Here is a 16,240-nt window from a genome sequence, read left to right on the forward strand (position 1 = left end):
TGATACTAGAACACATGGCTACTGAGAAATGGATATATCATGATTACTAAAACAGGGATCAAAATTACTATTACGCATGGGTTGAAAAAGAAAATAATATTTTGCATGCTAATAACTGTATCTTAGAATTTTGTTGTTCTGTTTTTAACATTTAATTAAAAATTATGTTTGACACATAAGAAAATCAGCATCAGAAAACAATCAGTCATAATTCTACTTCCTCAAAGTAGTTAACAGCAAAATATTACCCAGAATATTTCTGATATTGTATGAATATTTTAGTATATTACTAAGCACAGTATTACTGAAGCTTATTAAAGATTTTCTCAAGTTTAAGTCTATGATTTCACTGTACAGTCATAGACCATTCTAGCACACCCAAATAGCTCACAAAGTCAAATACTACAGTTTTTTTTATAGATTTTGACTTTATATAAGGTAAAGTATTATTTCAAGTGTACATCTTCATACATTTCCATCAAAGAAATTCATTAAAATAAATTTTAAATGATTTGCAAAGACTTTTAAGACATATTAAGCTATCTCCAAGAAAGCCTTATTACTTTTCTTACATTTATTTCTCAATGCTGAATTTGAGAATAAGTCTCCTGACAGTATTAAGACCTGCTAATGTTCAAGCCTGGAGGGGGAGGAGCCACTAGGCTCCACCCCTAACCGAGGGCTACTGGCCATCAACAGCTCCTAGAGGAGGAAGAATCAGTTTTTTAGGGAATGTGGTCACTGGTGGGTTTACCATGACCCACTGAATGGACTCGCACTCAAGCACATATGATCGGCACTAAATGACCTTAGTGAGTTATTAAAAAATAGGGAAAGGGGCTGGAGAGATGGCTCAGAGGTTAAGAACACTCGCTGTTCTTCCAGAGGTCCTGAGTTCAATTCCCAGCAACCACATGGTGGCTCATAACCATCTATAGTAAGATCTGGTGTACATGCAGAATGTTTTATAAGTAATAAATAAATCTTTTTTTAAAAAAAGGAGGGAAAGCACATTAAGGTGGCAGTGGGATATTTTGTGATTATGAATGAGTGAGAGATGAAGGGGGAAATGGAATGTGGATATGATCACACTTCACTGAAGACATTTATGAAATTCTCAAAGAATACACGTGAAAAGACAATATAATAAACTCTTTCTCCAAGGTGTACCTATCTGAAGATGGGTTACCTATTAAAATAGGGTACAGGCACACCTTGGTTCCTTAGAAAAAAACATACAGTCTCACATCTGTCAGGTACATGGTGATTACAGGGCTAACAGTCCACCGCTGCGACCTGCAGAGAGCCAGCATCCTTATTTTTCATAATGCCAAATGGCTGGTTAATAAATGGTCACACGTTAAGGATGCCACACTTGCTAGGGAATCCTTGATGATTTTATAGTTTTTTTTTTTGGTTCAGCTTGGCTTTACCTGACTTACTTTCACATTTCTTAAAATAATGATTTAATTTCTATGCTCTATGTTTATATAAAGCCAGTCCTTTCAATTTCAAATACTTGCTAATGTGCCAGCAGCAACAGTAACACTAAGCCCTGTCTTGTCCAAGCACTATGACATTTCATTTCTTGTCTGATTATTCCAAATAGACAACAGAGCATTAGCCACAAGACTTCAGCCAAAGCAGTGCTGCTAAAAACTCCTCTATGATATGGTCAAGCAAGGAAAATAATTAAGTAACCACCTTCCCCATGCTATTCGTGGTATGAGAGCAAATGAAAATTACATACCATTTATGTAGCTGCATTTTTTTTCCTGATTTAAAAACAAATCAAAGGTGACAACAAACATTTCAAAGTTATTTATGTCTACTCCCATGACTCAGGCAGTGAAAGCCATGGGGCAGACTTAATGGCAATATACCCAGGAAGAAAGTAAACGAGTAACAACATAGTTGACTTTCACAAAGCAGCAGAAATATCAAGACAGAAGTGTCATTAAACGCATAACAGAATTCTGCATGTTATTATCAAAAGACAAAATGAATGTCGACTTTTTCTAAAATTCATGTCCGATAATACTGTTTTTCTCTGAAGGGAAAGCAGAGAAATGCAGGGGTAGAACTATGTGAAAAGGGGGAGTGTTTCAAAAACACTACCTTAAATTTAATTCACTAGAAAATGCAGTCTACAAACACTATCAGAATGCTACAGGCATGACAGTTAGGCGGTAAAGCACGGCTTCAAGTAGTTAAGTGATACCTTTAGAAGAAATGCTGTTCCGTCCACTTCTGCTTTACCCAGGAGCTGACAAGTCAGGTCATAATACTGCATGGGCTGAGCATCACACAGCTGCACTAGAGTGGAAGACGCTGAGATGTGCGTGGATGCCCAAACCCGCAAGGCTTCTACTACTTTTTGGTCCTTAGAAGTGAAGCTAAAAAGTTTGCTTGAAGTACGTGCTGTGACAGGAGTCCCTAAAGTTCCTTCAAATGTCAAAGACGAGAAACCAGGGCTGTTGATTCCCTGAAGCTCATTTTTATAGACTTGGATCTAAGAAAGAGGGACAAAGTAGAAAACAAAAGTCAGGAACCTAAGAAACTGAAAATGATGCATTTTTCTGGGATAAGTAAAACAGTACTTATTTTTTACATTGAATTAGATCACAACACAATACAATCAATAGATGCTATATCAAGATACATATTAGATAAAATTTAAATCATGACAAAATTTATATTTAAAAAAGTAACAGTATCCAAATTCTATTAAACTTGCATTTTTACATTTATATGAAAGTATAATGTGGCAGTTACCTATGTGGTATAGTGAAATCTTGAACACACGAATGTGTGAAATAATGTATGCAATGGAAGCTAAGGCATCATTATGATTGAAACATGCTACACCATGTTACGAGGACTTTCGCCCATTTATTTTTATTTAAGATTTTAATTTGCTGAGCATACCTTGTTTAAATTTTTTTAAACTTATAATATCTAACGTAAAACTGTTTGACAGACTCGATGTCTGGGCCACCGTGGAATTGGTTTGGACTTTCTTCTACTAACTGTTGGAAAAAAGCTCCTATAGTCATAGTCATACCTAGCACTTTTTTTTTTTTTTTTAAACTAGAAACTGTAGTAAAAGATTTTAAAGGTTCTGAATTAGTTGCCTACTCCTATGGACAGCTTTGTCTTTTCAGCAGGTTGCTAGTTGGGCACCCGAGCCTGACAAAACCTTGAGTTTATGCTCCCTTAGGGTGAATCTGAAGAAAGCACAGGGTGTGTCCCAAAGCCCTCTGCCTTAGTGGGACCCACCCTTCACACTGCTTTCAACAGAAGACCTTGTAGTTTATTTTTCCTAAATGTATTATTTTATTTATTATTTATACTATTTTTTGATTTTTTAATTTTTAAATATATATATTTAATTTTTTATTAATTACACTTTATTCACTTTGTATCCCCCATGTAGTTCCCTCCCTCCTCCCCTCCCAATTTCTCCCTTCCTCCCCCTTCTCCACACATGACCCTTCCCAAGCCCACTGATAGGGGAGGTCTTCTTTTCCTTCCTTCTGATCCTAGTCTGTTAGGTCTCATTAGGAGTGGCTGCACTGTCTTCCTCTGTGGCCTGGTAAGGCTGCTCCCCACTCAGGTAGAGGTGATCAAAGAGCAGGCCAATCAGTTTATGTCAGAGGCAATCCCACTTCCCGTTAATATGGAACCCACTTGGACACTGAACTGCCGTGGGCTACATCTGTGCAGGGGTTCTAGGGTTATCTCCATGCATGGTACTTGGCTGGAATATCAGTCTCAGGAAAGACCCCTGTGCTCAGATTTTTTGGTTCTGTTGCTCTCCTTGTGGGGTTCCCGTCCTCTCCAGCTCTTACTATTTCCCACTTCTTACATAAGATTCCATGCACTCTGCCCAACAATTGGCCATAAGTCTCAGCATCTGCACTGATAGTCTGCAGGGCAGAGCCTTTCAGAGGCCCTCTGTGGTGGGTTCCTGACTTGTTCCCTGTTTTCTTCTCTTCTGATGTCCATCCTCTTTGCCTTTCGGGATGGGGATTAGTCAGGGCCCTCCCTCTTGATTAGTTTCTTTAGGTGACAGATCTTAGTATTGACAGCATATGTGTACAAGAAGCTTTCTTCTGGAATGATGCTCTTTGTGAGATAAGTAGGGCCCTGTGGGATCATATTAAAATTGTACAAAGTCCTAGTTATGGTTTCTGTGAAAAGCTTACTAACGGCTCCTGTAGAAGCATTGTTTGCAGCAGCTAGGGAACACAGGCCCTAGGTGTAGGTTCCTGTCACCTCTAGTTCTAGTCTTATCTTTTTCTGCTTCCTCCTATTCTGGCAGTCAATGAGAAACAATGCTGCCAATATCTCTGCCATGAAAATAAGCTCAAAGTTGAACTTGTCAGTTATTTTGTCACAATAATAAGTAAAAACAGAATAGTATTAAAAGGTGTAAGGTTACTTATCACTGACTAGAGCCCCAGCATCCCTCCTGCTACTCTCTACTACTGCCTCTTCAACTTCAGTCCCCGACACAGGAATGATTACAGTCCTTGACTGACTTAACCTGACTGCCCAGCCCAGCTTTCAGTCGTCTTCACAGAAAAAATACCTACCCCTAAGCCCAGCAGACTTCTGGATACAATCTGTACCCCTTTTTCTCTCGAGTGCCTTGCCCTGAAGAGTTAAGTTCTCTTAGCTGAGTGGAATTTCAGTCTTCCCTTCCTCAGCTTACCAGAACTACCAAATCACACTTCAGGAATCTGAAGCCAGGCAGAGCAACCTAGTAAGAACCCAGTTTTAAATAAAATTACATTAATTAAAAAGAAGTTACAAGGATGTATCCTATCCCTTACAAATTCTACATGGAAACTTGGTAACAACAGTCATATTTGGAAGTGACAGGATAAACTGGAACCAGTAGGAATCCCAGGTTCTAATGTATGTCTAGGAGAAGAGGACAAGCAATTTATTTAAATGAAGAGGTGTCTAGCTACTTAATGAAGCCTGATACTATTTACACTTCTTGCCTCTTGAAATGCTTAGTGTCACATTCTAACAAGGCACTCATATAATTAGTACTAACGGCTTTTAGTGAACAATGCAGACTTCTTGTCTAATAATGTAGGTTGCAGAAAGTATGAATTATACCTTCAGCCTGTGAAAGCGAACAATGTCTCCAACTTTATAAATGCTCGGGAGGGCTTCATAGTTCCCACTAAAGAGCATGCATGTTAACTTCACATTTGTCTGGTCCACAATTGTTACAACTGAGCAATAATCTGGGAATCAAAAAATATTTAACAAGTAAATTAAAGTATTTCAAAGCATTTGGTAAAATTAGAACACACTTATTTAAAAATAATACCAAACAAATTTTAACTCTTCTCCATTATTAAGATTTCTAAAGCAAAAACGAGATACAGACATGTTTTGGATTTCAATGCCACTGCAAAATTAATCTGAAAAAGTGATCCACAAAAATTACCCTTAAGACATACAATGACAACAGAAATAGTCTACATTATTTTTCTGGAGAAAAAAATAACTTCTTTTGTTAAAGTTTAAAATTCACAAAAGAGATGAATACATTCAAGTAAATGAAATAAAATTTGCAAAACAAATATAATTACACTGATAGTGAGGACTACGGGAGTAAAAATGCTAGCCTAACATGAGCAAGGCCCTGGGTTCAGTCCTCAGCATTATGGGAAGGGGGAACCACAAGAGTATGAATGCAGAAAGTGTGACATCATATCTGTACTGTACAGATGCACGATCAGACAATTTATAAACCCATCCTGTCAGAGTAAACAGATAATAAAAACGTACAATTATATAAAATTGCATAGCAATAAACATACCAAAAGAAGTGACGGTATTTTAATTTGGAAAAATTAATGATATGTGTGATCACAGTGAAGCACAACTTTAACATTTTGCTATTTAAAACTGAAACAGATGCTGCTTTTTGCTCAGAAAATGACGCACTGTAGAAGTGCACTGTCTTCCTATCTTCTCCAAGACCCTAATAATGATGGTACCACAATACAAATAAGCACAAAACATTGAAAAAAGGGAAGGCGTGAAAAGGGATAATAATTCTAAATTATTTTAGAGGAGGAAAAAAAAACAACCCAAATCTTTCGTTACTTTGAACAAGAACATAGAAAAGAAAAACCAAAGAAGTAAACAAATGTAAATACTTTTGGATGAACAGAATAGTCAATAAGGAAAAAGCAAGCAATAAAATTCAAAAGGAGCAACATTTCCACAAAGTATTACTCAGCTGTTAATGAAAATAACATCATGAAATTGTCAAGCAAATGGATGGAACTAGAAAATATCATTCTGAGTGAGGTAATCTAGACTCAGAGGCAAACATGGTATGTATTCACTTATAAATGGATATCAACTGTAAAGGATAATCATGTTACAATCTACAGAGCCAGAGAGGCTAAGTAACAAGGAAAGCTCAAGGGGGTGGGGGGTGCATGAATCTCCCTGGGAAGGGGAAATAGAACCAATTTTTGAGGGTGGACTGGAGGCAGGTGGAGATGGCAATTGTAAGAATCAGGTGGGGGAGAGGAAGAGAGTACTGAGAAAAGGACTGGAAATGAGGGCTATATCAAAGGTGAGGTAGAAAGCTAGTGTAACGGAAAACCCAAAGAACCTTCAAGGTGGTTCCAGCAAAGACTCCTAGTGATGGACAGAGGAGCCTGAACTGACCATTTTCTCTCACCAGGCAAGGCTTTTGGTGGAAGGATTGGGACAACTGAGTCATAAACTGACCTACGATTTGTCCTGCCTGCAGGATGCCCTGGGGTAAACCTGGAGCAGAACTTAAGGGAATGTCCAACCAATGACTGGTCCAGCTTAAGTCCCATGCCCTGAGAGGGAGCCCAGCCCTGACACTGTCTGGAGGGCCAAGAACCAGAGGCTGGATAGCTCAGGGTCCTGTGATAGAACAAAACACAACTGCAGACAGAAAAAAAAAAAGTCAATAAAATGATTCCTAATGATACTCTGCTATACTTGTAGACTGAAGTGTAACATAACTGTCATCAGAGAGGCTTCCTCCAACAGCTAATGGGAGCAGATCCGGAGATCCAGAGTCAAACATTAGGCGGATCTTGGGATCTGGAAGAGGAAGAAGGATTGTAGGAATCAGAGGAATCAAGGACCGAAGAAAACCAGCAGAATCAATTAACCAGGGCCTAGGCCTCACAGAGACTGAAGCAACAATTAGAGAACCTATGTCTTTCGCATATATGTTATGGTTGTATAGCCTGGTGTTCTTGTGGAACTCCTAACAGCGAGAACAGAACTGTCTCTGACTCCTTTGTCCGACTTCAGGACCCTTCTCTGGCCTTAATAGGAGGGGAGGTGTCTCGTCTTACTGCAACCTTATATGCCATGTTTGGTAGGCATGGAAGAAGGAAATGGAGGAGAGGAGCTGGGGTAAAGAGGTGGGAGGAAGGACTGGAGGAGAGGAGAATGGGAACTGCAGTTGGAATGTATTATATGAGAGAATAAAATAACAGTAACAATAATAATACAGATATGATTATCTAAAACAGCGGTTCTCAATGGGTTGTTACTCCTTTGTGGGGTCATATTATCAGATTCTAATGTTACATACATTACAATTCATAACAGTATCAAATTATAGTTATGAAGTAGCAACAAAATATTTTTATGGTTGGGAGTCACCACAACATGAGGAACTGTATTAAAGAGTTGCAGCATTGGGAATTTTGAGAACAACTGATCTGAAGGAATTCACGTGATGAAATACGAATTGGTGGATATGGTGCACCTGCGCTGGCATACTTAAAAATCCTTTCTCAGCGCATAAGCAAATGCAATGTAAAAACAAGTAATGTAGGCACTGGACTCCTGTCAAAAGCAAATGCAGAGCTAACCTATGAACATGCTTACCAACGATCTTGGCTTTGGAAATTAACAGTCCAAGCCTGAAACAGGAAACTGCACCTAGGACTACTTACACACTGAGAGGTAACATTTAGGATTTAACATAAACCAGTCACCCTAAGAGACAGCTGGGACAAAAATCTATCTGCAGAATAGGAAGTCAACAAGACACTGTCCAGCTTATTGGGGGATGAATGAAAAAGCAAACAAACAACAACTAAATAGGATAATTTGTGGAGGGAATAGTACCAACACATTCAATAAAAACCCAAACCATTCCGTTATCCTTGATTTTTATTTTGTTTGATGCTTGATAATGATGTGCAGATTCTAAAGTTAGGAAAACTTTCTTCTTCAATTTTGTTGAAAATATTTTCTTTACCTTTTACCTGATTTCTTCTCCTTCTATTCCTACTCTTCTTAGATTTGGTCTTTTCATAGTGCCTCAGATTTCCTGGAAGCTTTGTGCCTGGATTGTTTTTTTCTTTTTTTTCCTTTTGGATTTAACATATTCTTTGACCACGGTATCCACTTAGTCTGTCTCTAGTGCCTAAGATTTTCTCTTTTGTATTCTATGGAAGTTTGTCTCTGAGGTTTTATCTGGCTCCCTTAACTTTTCGTTTCTAGCATTATCTCAGTTTGGGTTTTCTTTAGTGACTTCATTTCTATTTTCATGTCTTGAACTGTTTTCTTCATTTCATTCCAATGTTTGTTTGTGTTGCATAGATTTCATTACTATCCTCTTTAAGGTCCTTGAACTTATTCATAAAGGCTATTCTGAAGCTCTTATCTTCACTTCAGCTCTGCTGTGGTAGAGCTGCTGGGCTTTAGTGGGCAAATATTATCCTATGTTTTGTAAGAGCTGGGTTTGGGATGACTAGATTCTAGGTGCTGATTATCAGGTCTTGTCCCTGTTAAGCTGATTTTTCACTCCTTGGTTTCTGCTGTCTTTCTTGATCTTGGAAGAATGTACTGGCTACGGGTTGCATGGTATGGAGTTCTGAAACCCTCCAAGGTGTGGCTGTTATTGGTCCAGAACAGAACTTCTTTCTAGGTATTGGAAGATGAACACGTAAGAATGGAGATAGGCTAGAAGGGTGCTGTGGAGGCCACAGGAGGGAGGATAACTGGGTCTGTGAAGAGAACCTGTGGAATCCCGGGGGAAATGAAGGGAAGATGAGCTGCTGCAGGCTACAGGACTGGGGATAAGTTGGGGTATGTCTAAGTGTCAGGGAGACTACCTGTATGTCCTGAGTCCTGCAGCCTGTAAATACATGGTTCTGAGCTACGACAGGTGTACACAGAGAGAAACTCTCTTGCAGCAACAGACTTGGCAGAGAGGCCTCAAATCTCAACATGTGTGTGTACGTGTGTGTGCGCGCACTTCATCTAAGTGACCATGTCTGCATGGAGTACAAACATACAACCAGCATGCTAAGTCCTTGCTCCCGGAGTTCACATGGTTTGCAGTTTCTCTTTTGTAACTGCAACTACCTGTGCCTTTTCACCATTGTGAAAAAAAAAAAAGACCCTCCATGTGTTTAAATACTTCACAGACATGATTTTGTTATTATACATAGGAAGGCCAGAAAAAGGGAAAATTGTTTTTATAAAGCAAGAGCTCCCTTGAAAGCAAAACATTAAAATCTACCTATATGTCTATATATACATACTGGTAAGTAATAATTCACAGGCACTCGAGACTTTCTTAATGCTAAAACCATGGTAGGCGTACAATACACTCTATGCAACCTTAAATACTTACAGAACATCTTTCCTTGCATAGTTTACATGAGACTATCTGAAATTTAAATTTCTTTAGGAATGTTCTTCACTATCCTCCAATGCCAAGAACTCCACTATGTTGGTCAGTGTTTAGTATTCTAACAATGATAGCCACATACATTTGCTTTACTGTACTCTAGTCAAATGTATAAACACATTACATAGGTGAACCTAACACTTTCACTCATCCTTTAATGAGAACACTAACCAAGGACTGGATTTTCCTCAGCTGATTTATTTTTTGGACAGCTGGGTTCTAGCCCTCAGTGCGATACAAAGTTACACTCTACGCACAAGTAACGACTCATCACAACAAAACCAGAACTACTGATATGAATGACACTTTTCTAAATAAATGGGAGCTGACCTTTGAGTTTGGCACACATGGACAGAAACCTGAAAACGGATTTAAATTAAACACTCGCATTTTTAGAGCGGTAACACAAACAAGGTTGCCTGTTCACAAACTTGAGACCAGTCGAAGTTTGAAATGTCAGACATCAGAAAAAGGATTGGGTTAGATTTTGGCCACTGATTCTGGTTTGTTCAGAGTTAAACTAATGATCAGAGCAGACTAGATACTGTAAATAGATTTAGGGAAAGAAATAAAAGCTGGTAAAATATAGAATACACAGTTGAGTATTTGCTACTTTTCAGATATGAAACATATTATTTATGTTAAGCAACAAAACTTATAATCAGAGCTTCAACAGAGCAAAACCTGTACTACTTACTGATTAACCATTGTCCAGGACTCATATGTACAAGGCAGCATGCTAAGCAATCTATACAAATACATATGTAATCACAGAATCTCCTGAATTCCTATAAAACTGTATGCAACAGTATTGCTTCTAACTTTGAAACAAGGAAAGCTAATTTCTCAAGCAGGCTAGGTAAGGTGTCCGGGCCGAAGCACCTTGAAGGAGAGAAAACTGAGAAGCACACTTAGCCTGTCTAATGCATGTCTCCATGGTGTATGCTTTCCCAAGGAAAGAAAAGCTTACAGCTGAGAGGGAAGCTTCAAAGCTCTTCTAGGTGGGTAGATTGTACTGCATCTCAATGGTGCTGTAGCATTTATTATTTCATGAAGCTGACAGGAAATAAGAAATAGGTAAGTTCACTACAGAAGAATTCATAACACACTACCAATCCATTCTCATGTAACTGTTACTAAACTCGGCAATATCTATTATTCATAACCTAATATAACAAAAGAGTAAGATTCAGCAAAAGGCTTTCATAGGGCACCTGAACAAAGGTAAAATTCTACAGGAAACACAAAGTGGATGTAGGTTGCAAGTACAAGGCTCCCAATCCAGGACTTGACTGAAGTATGAGTGGCAAGAGGAAGAGATGGCTTGATGGCTCATAGGAAAGATAGCGTGTTGTTTATTGCCTTTCCAAAGCATTCGTCTTAGATGTCATAACTACTGCTTTCATATTCACCAGCTTACACAATGTTAATTAAGCTATATGACTTATGAAAAGACAAAGCTGTATAAATCCAGTTCTACATAGAAGAATGAAACACTGATCAATTCCTAGATGCAAGAGTTAAGGATGACAAAGTATTCATTACAAGGTTTTATAGATAAGAGGATGCTTAAAGGAGTTTTTAATTGAATTTGAATGCTCTAGTCATTGAATATGCCTTATGTGTTATTATAATAAACTACACACTCATACATACATAACTTATGGTCAAAGAGAAAGCAGTGAATATTTTTTAGGGTAATGACTATATACAGAAGACCCCCTAAAGAATGGCAGAGTTCAGGAAGCAGATATATCTTGCTGAAAAAAAAACATAGACAGGCTATTAAATTTTATGTTAAGAAAATTAATTCATGTTCTTACCTACAGCAAGCATATGGCTTTTATAAAATTTCTCCCTCTCTGAAGCCTGGGGAAGACACTAGAATTAACTCTTGCTGTGCTGCAATTTTCTTATTTGTAAAATAAGTTAATAAAGGTATCCAAAGAGCTGGCCATAATGGTACACACCTTTAATCCCAGCACTGGGGAAGCAGGGGTAGGAGGATCTCTGTGAGTCCAAGGCCAGCATGGTCTAAATAGAGTTCCAGGTCAGCCAGAGCTCCACAGTGGTATCCTGTCTCAAAGAAGAAGAGTTCAATTCCCTTTCACAACGTCACCCGGCTCACAGTGGCGGATAACTCCAGATCTGATACCTGCTTCATTTCTGGAAAATGCTCCCACATGAACACATCCATAATTAAAAGGTAATAACAACATAAATATTTAAATGGGGTTGAACAGATGTCTCAGCTGTCAAGGCAGCTCGCTGCTACAGGTTCAGTTTCCAGTACACACACATTGGAGGCTCAGAACATCTGTAATTCCAGCTCTAAGGGATCTGACAGCGTCTCTGGCCTCAGTGGGTACCAGGCAGAGAACTGGGGCACAGACCTATGTACAGGCAAAACACCTGTACATACAAAATAAAAATCAATAATTAGGTAAGTGTCACCCAAATGCTGGCCAGGAGTAGCAGCCAAACAGCAGCAGCAGGATTTCTACTGGTCCTCATGACACACTTTTCTTGTAAACATACATATGATCTCAGAATCTGTCAGTCCTGGACAGTTGTATGTCCACTAAAGTCATCTGAGAAAAGGAAATCTCAATTAAGAAAATGCCTCTATAAGATCCAGCTATAGGGCATTTTCCTATTTAGTGATTGATGGGGGAGGACCCAGTCCACTGTAGATGGGGCCTTCCCTAGGCTGGCGTCCTGGGTTCTGTAAGAAAGCAAACACAGCAAGCCAGCAAGTAGCACCTTCCATGACCTGTACATCAGCTCCTGCCTCCAGGTTCCTGCCCTGTTGGAGCGCAATGGAAACCCTTTCCTCCTCATGTTGCTTTGATCATGCTGTTTCATCAGCACACGATACTGTCTTAGCAAGATAAATCTACTATATAAAAATACTTCGCCAAGACACAGTGTCAACCTGATCAGAATTGGCATATATCTCTGAAAGTACAGACTTAAAGATAAAAAAATAGATGTCATTCAGTTTCCACTGGTATCTTCACTAACTACTTTTAATTAGTCACTAGCCACCCTGAAAAGAAAATTCTCTATGCATATAAAGGAAGATTCTAGAAGAACTGAGGGTAGAAAATAACCATTTAACCTCCTTACCTTATTCCAAAAGTAAATTAAAATGTCAAGGACACAAAATAAGGCAATTCCAGTAGAACAAAAGAGTAATCAAGGGTTGGAATGATATAATATCTAACTCCCAACTCAAGACTAAGTGTAAAAAAAAAAAAGACTAAGTGTACCAGTGTACCAGATAAGATCAGCAATGAGCCTGTCTTCAAGGGTGTTGATAATTGCTCATCAAACAAAACAACAAAGCAAAAATATGAAATAGTATGAGAAAAGTATTTCTTGACAATCATGTTACTTTTTAACCTTTCCCTACCAGAAATGCAAAACTAAGGTAATTCCATATTCTGTTGCCTTGAAGCCTGGCATTAGCAATAAAGGAGGAGAGAGCAGAAAGAATATCATTCTAGCATCCTTTTCCCAAGCAGTGCACAGCACAAGTATGCATGCATATACACACATATGTGCTTAAATACTTCAGGGAGATTTTAGATTCAAACTGATGACAAGTTATTTAACAACTTTTACACTTTGGTAATATTTGTGTAATCTGACATAAATCTGAAAAGATAGCCAATGATAAATTAAGCTCTTTATTCTGCAATCTTGAGCAATTCACCTAATTTCCTCAACTTAATGAACTATAAATTGCCTTGGAGTTTTATTATAAGGAAATGTGGCAGCTTACCTAAGAAGGACTTTAATCAAAGAAGCATGCATACATAAAATAAATAATCCATGAGAGATTCCTATCTAAATGCATTTTCATTTCCTTTTTTTTAATCTATAATACTGTCCCTTTTTTAAATGCCACAGTATTTCAGCAGAATTCGTCCATCAACATACAAGTTTATTATGGAAAAATTCAAATAAAAGTTTTGAAGCAGAATCATTTCAAGAATCCATTACATGTGGTAATCTTACTCCTTTTCCAGTAAATTTACCACGTAATAAATATAATATATACACACACACATATATCCTCTTAAATTATTCCAGTGAGCTCATATAATCTCCATTCATATTTTAATTATATAATGCATAACTACTTCGCTATCCTAAGTATTATGACACAGTGACAGATTAGCCTTAAGATGGAGACAATGAGTTGAGTAGTTATACTCATTTTCTCTTATACTATGATGGAGACAACCAAAGGGCACAGATGAAACACCCATCATATCTGTAGACAGCTACACTAAGGCCAGTAATGTTTCTTATAAGTATAAAGCCTGTGAAGATAGAAAACAATAAATAAACCAGACAGTGGACATTTAGAGAGAGAGAGAGAGAGAAAGAAAGAGAGAGAACATAATTGTGAGATGGCTCAGCAGGTAAGGATGCTTGCTGGTAAGCCTTAGGATATGTTTGTTTCACAGAACCTATGAGATAGAAAGAAATGGACTCCAGTAAGCTGTCCTTTTTCTTCCACACATACGCTGTGGCACACGCACCTGCTACGTATACACATACATGTACTGATATATTCTATAATACGGTTAGACCTCAGAATCGTTATTCTCCTAAGTAATAGCCAGGAGTTAAAGGTCACATAGAGTACTACTGAATCTCTGATATATGGACATATGTATGTAATATATGCAGAGTCCAGAACAGCAGAAGTACAGAGTGTACTGGTGCACTGCTGGAGTCTGGCACAGTAATGGGACTGGCTGAAGAGAAACAATGTTCTGATATGATATGGTACTGCATTCCTTTACCTATTAAGAAAATCACACATCTTAATCAAATCACTATACAGAAATCTTAGGGTGTGTGTGTGTGAGTGTGTGTTTTTTTTTTATTCAAGAGAGGATTTACCTGTGTATCCCTGCCTGTCTTTCAACTAGCTCTATAGGACTGGCTGGCTTTGAACTCAGTGATCTATCTTGCCTCTGAGTGCTGGGCCTGAAAGTGTATGTTACCACAACCCAGCTACATAAGTCTTCTAAACACTGCATTATTTAACAAATGAAACAAGTCGTTATCAACAAAACATTCATTTAGCTCACACTATCTTGGAAATAAAAGCAATGTGTGTGTGTGTGTGTGTGTGTGTGTGTGTATGTATGTGTGTGTGTGTAATGAATTTAACAGAAACAGTAAGTCTTCATGTTTTTTTTTTTTTATAATTGAATGGTAAAGTTTTAAAAACAAAATAAAAAACTGGTGATCCATGAAGACTATTACCCTAATATAACACCATTTTGATATGCTGTTAATATTTCATGCATTAAAATTATGTTTAGGTCAATTTCATCAGAAGTTGATTTTTTAAATTAAAATTTTCACTTTTTATTACAGAAGTCTGATCATGTTTGTTATTTTCAAATCTAGAATGTTGGCCTCTTCTTCCTCATGTATCAAGTTCTTATTTATTCTTGACAGTTCAACCCAAGTAGATCTTAAAAATCCTCTTGTCCATTAACATTCACCTTTCTGTTTTTGCCTTCAGAGCCCCAAGTCTGACTCTTTAGTTACAGCATACAGCTGTGCCCTGCTCAGCTAGGCCTATCTTGAAAGCTGAAACACACACACACACACACACACACACACACACACACACACACACACCTTTACTTGACTATGAATGAATAAAAAACAGAGCATAGCTTTTTTTAAAGAAGACTTTTAAAGCTGGGCTTGGTGCGACACTTTTAATCCCAGTATTCTTGAGGCATAGATATGGAAGTGAAAGCCTAGGGTGGCAGAGACAGACGAAATTTGATGAATTTGAATCCAGCCTATTTAGCTGGCAATTCTCAACGTGTGGGTCACAACCCCTCTGAGGTCATATATCAGATATCCTGCATATCAGTTATTTATATTACAATGTACAACAGCAAAATTAGTTTTGAAGCAGCAATGAAACAGTTTTATGTTTGGGCTCACTACAACATGAGGAACTACATTAAAGAGCTGCAGCATTAGGAAGGTTGAGAACCACTGACTTAGTCCACTCCAGCCAGAGCTACACAGTAAGACTGTGACAAACGCCTAACAAAACAAAACACAAGTTGTGTAAAAACCTCTTATGATATACACAACTATTCTAACTATAAAATGAAGCAGGGCTCATTTTCTAAATTACTAAGTTAATAATTAGCTATAGGAAATGATCAAAGGCAGAGTGTCATATAGCAAAATCCAGATGAAAACCTCAAATTTCAATCAAGAATCATTCATGTATATGAGAAAAACCAAATATATAGGTTCAACATGCTCTTCTCCCATCTCCATTCTCCTGGTAGAAATGGGTGAAATATTTATAAATGTTGTGAATCAGCTGAAGTGGACAAAGTCAGGTCAGCAGTCTACATCCTTCACCAGGTAAGTGATGGACAGCCAGAGTTTTGATGGCTTTCCATACTGAATGTCAACCAAGTGGCAAAGAGAGGTGCC

At 38.0% G+C, this 16,240-nt stretch overlaps 1 protein-coding gene across 5 annotated transcripts in view; it reads right to left on the reverse strand.

The window, feature by feature from the left end:
- Pot1 (protection of telomeres 1) overlaps window positions 1-16,240 on the reverse strand; it is a 77,939-nt gene that overhangs the window by 43,306 nt on the left and 18,393 nt on the right. For all 5 annotated transcript variants that reach the window (XR_009588245.1, XM_060373974.1, XM_060373972.1 and 2 more), the window contains 2 exons: window positions 5,134-5,264; window positions 2,222-2,512 (listed from right to left, as the gene is read on the reverse strand). Coding sequence is in view for 4 of the 5 variants with exons in the window: in XM_060373974.1 (XP_060229957.1) it covers window positions 2,222-2,512; window positions 5,134-5,264 (422 nt within the window). In the remaining variant the exon portion in view is untranslated. The remainder of the gene's footprint in view (window positions 1-2,221; window positions 2,513-5,133; window positions 5,265-16,240) is intronic.

This window comes from Meriones unguiculatus, chromosome 21 (assembly GCF_030254825.1).
Source record: "Meriones unguiculatus strain TT.TT164.6M chromosome 21, Bangor_MerUng_6.1, whole genome shotgun sequence".
Classification (NCBI taxonomy): domain Eukaryota; kingdom Metazoa; phylum Chordata; class Mammalia; order Rodentia; family Muridae; genus Meriones; species Meriones unguiculatus.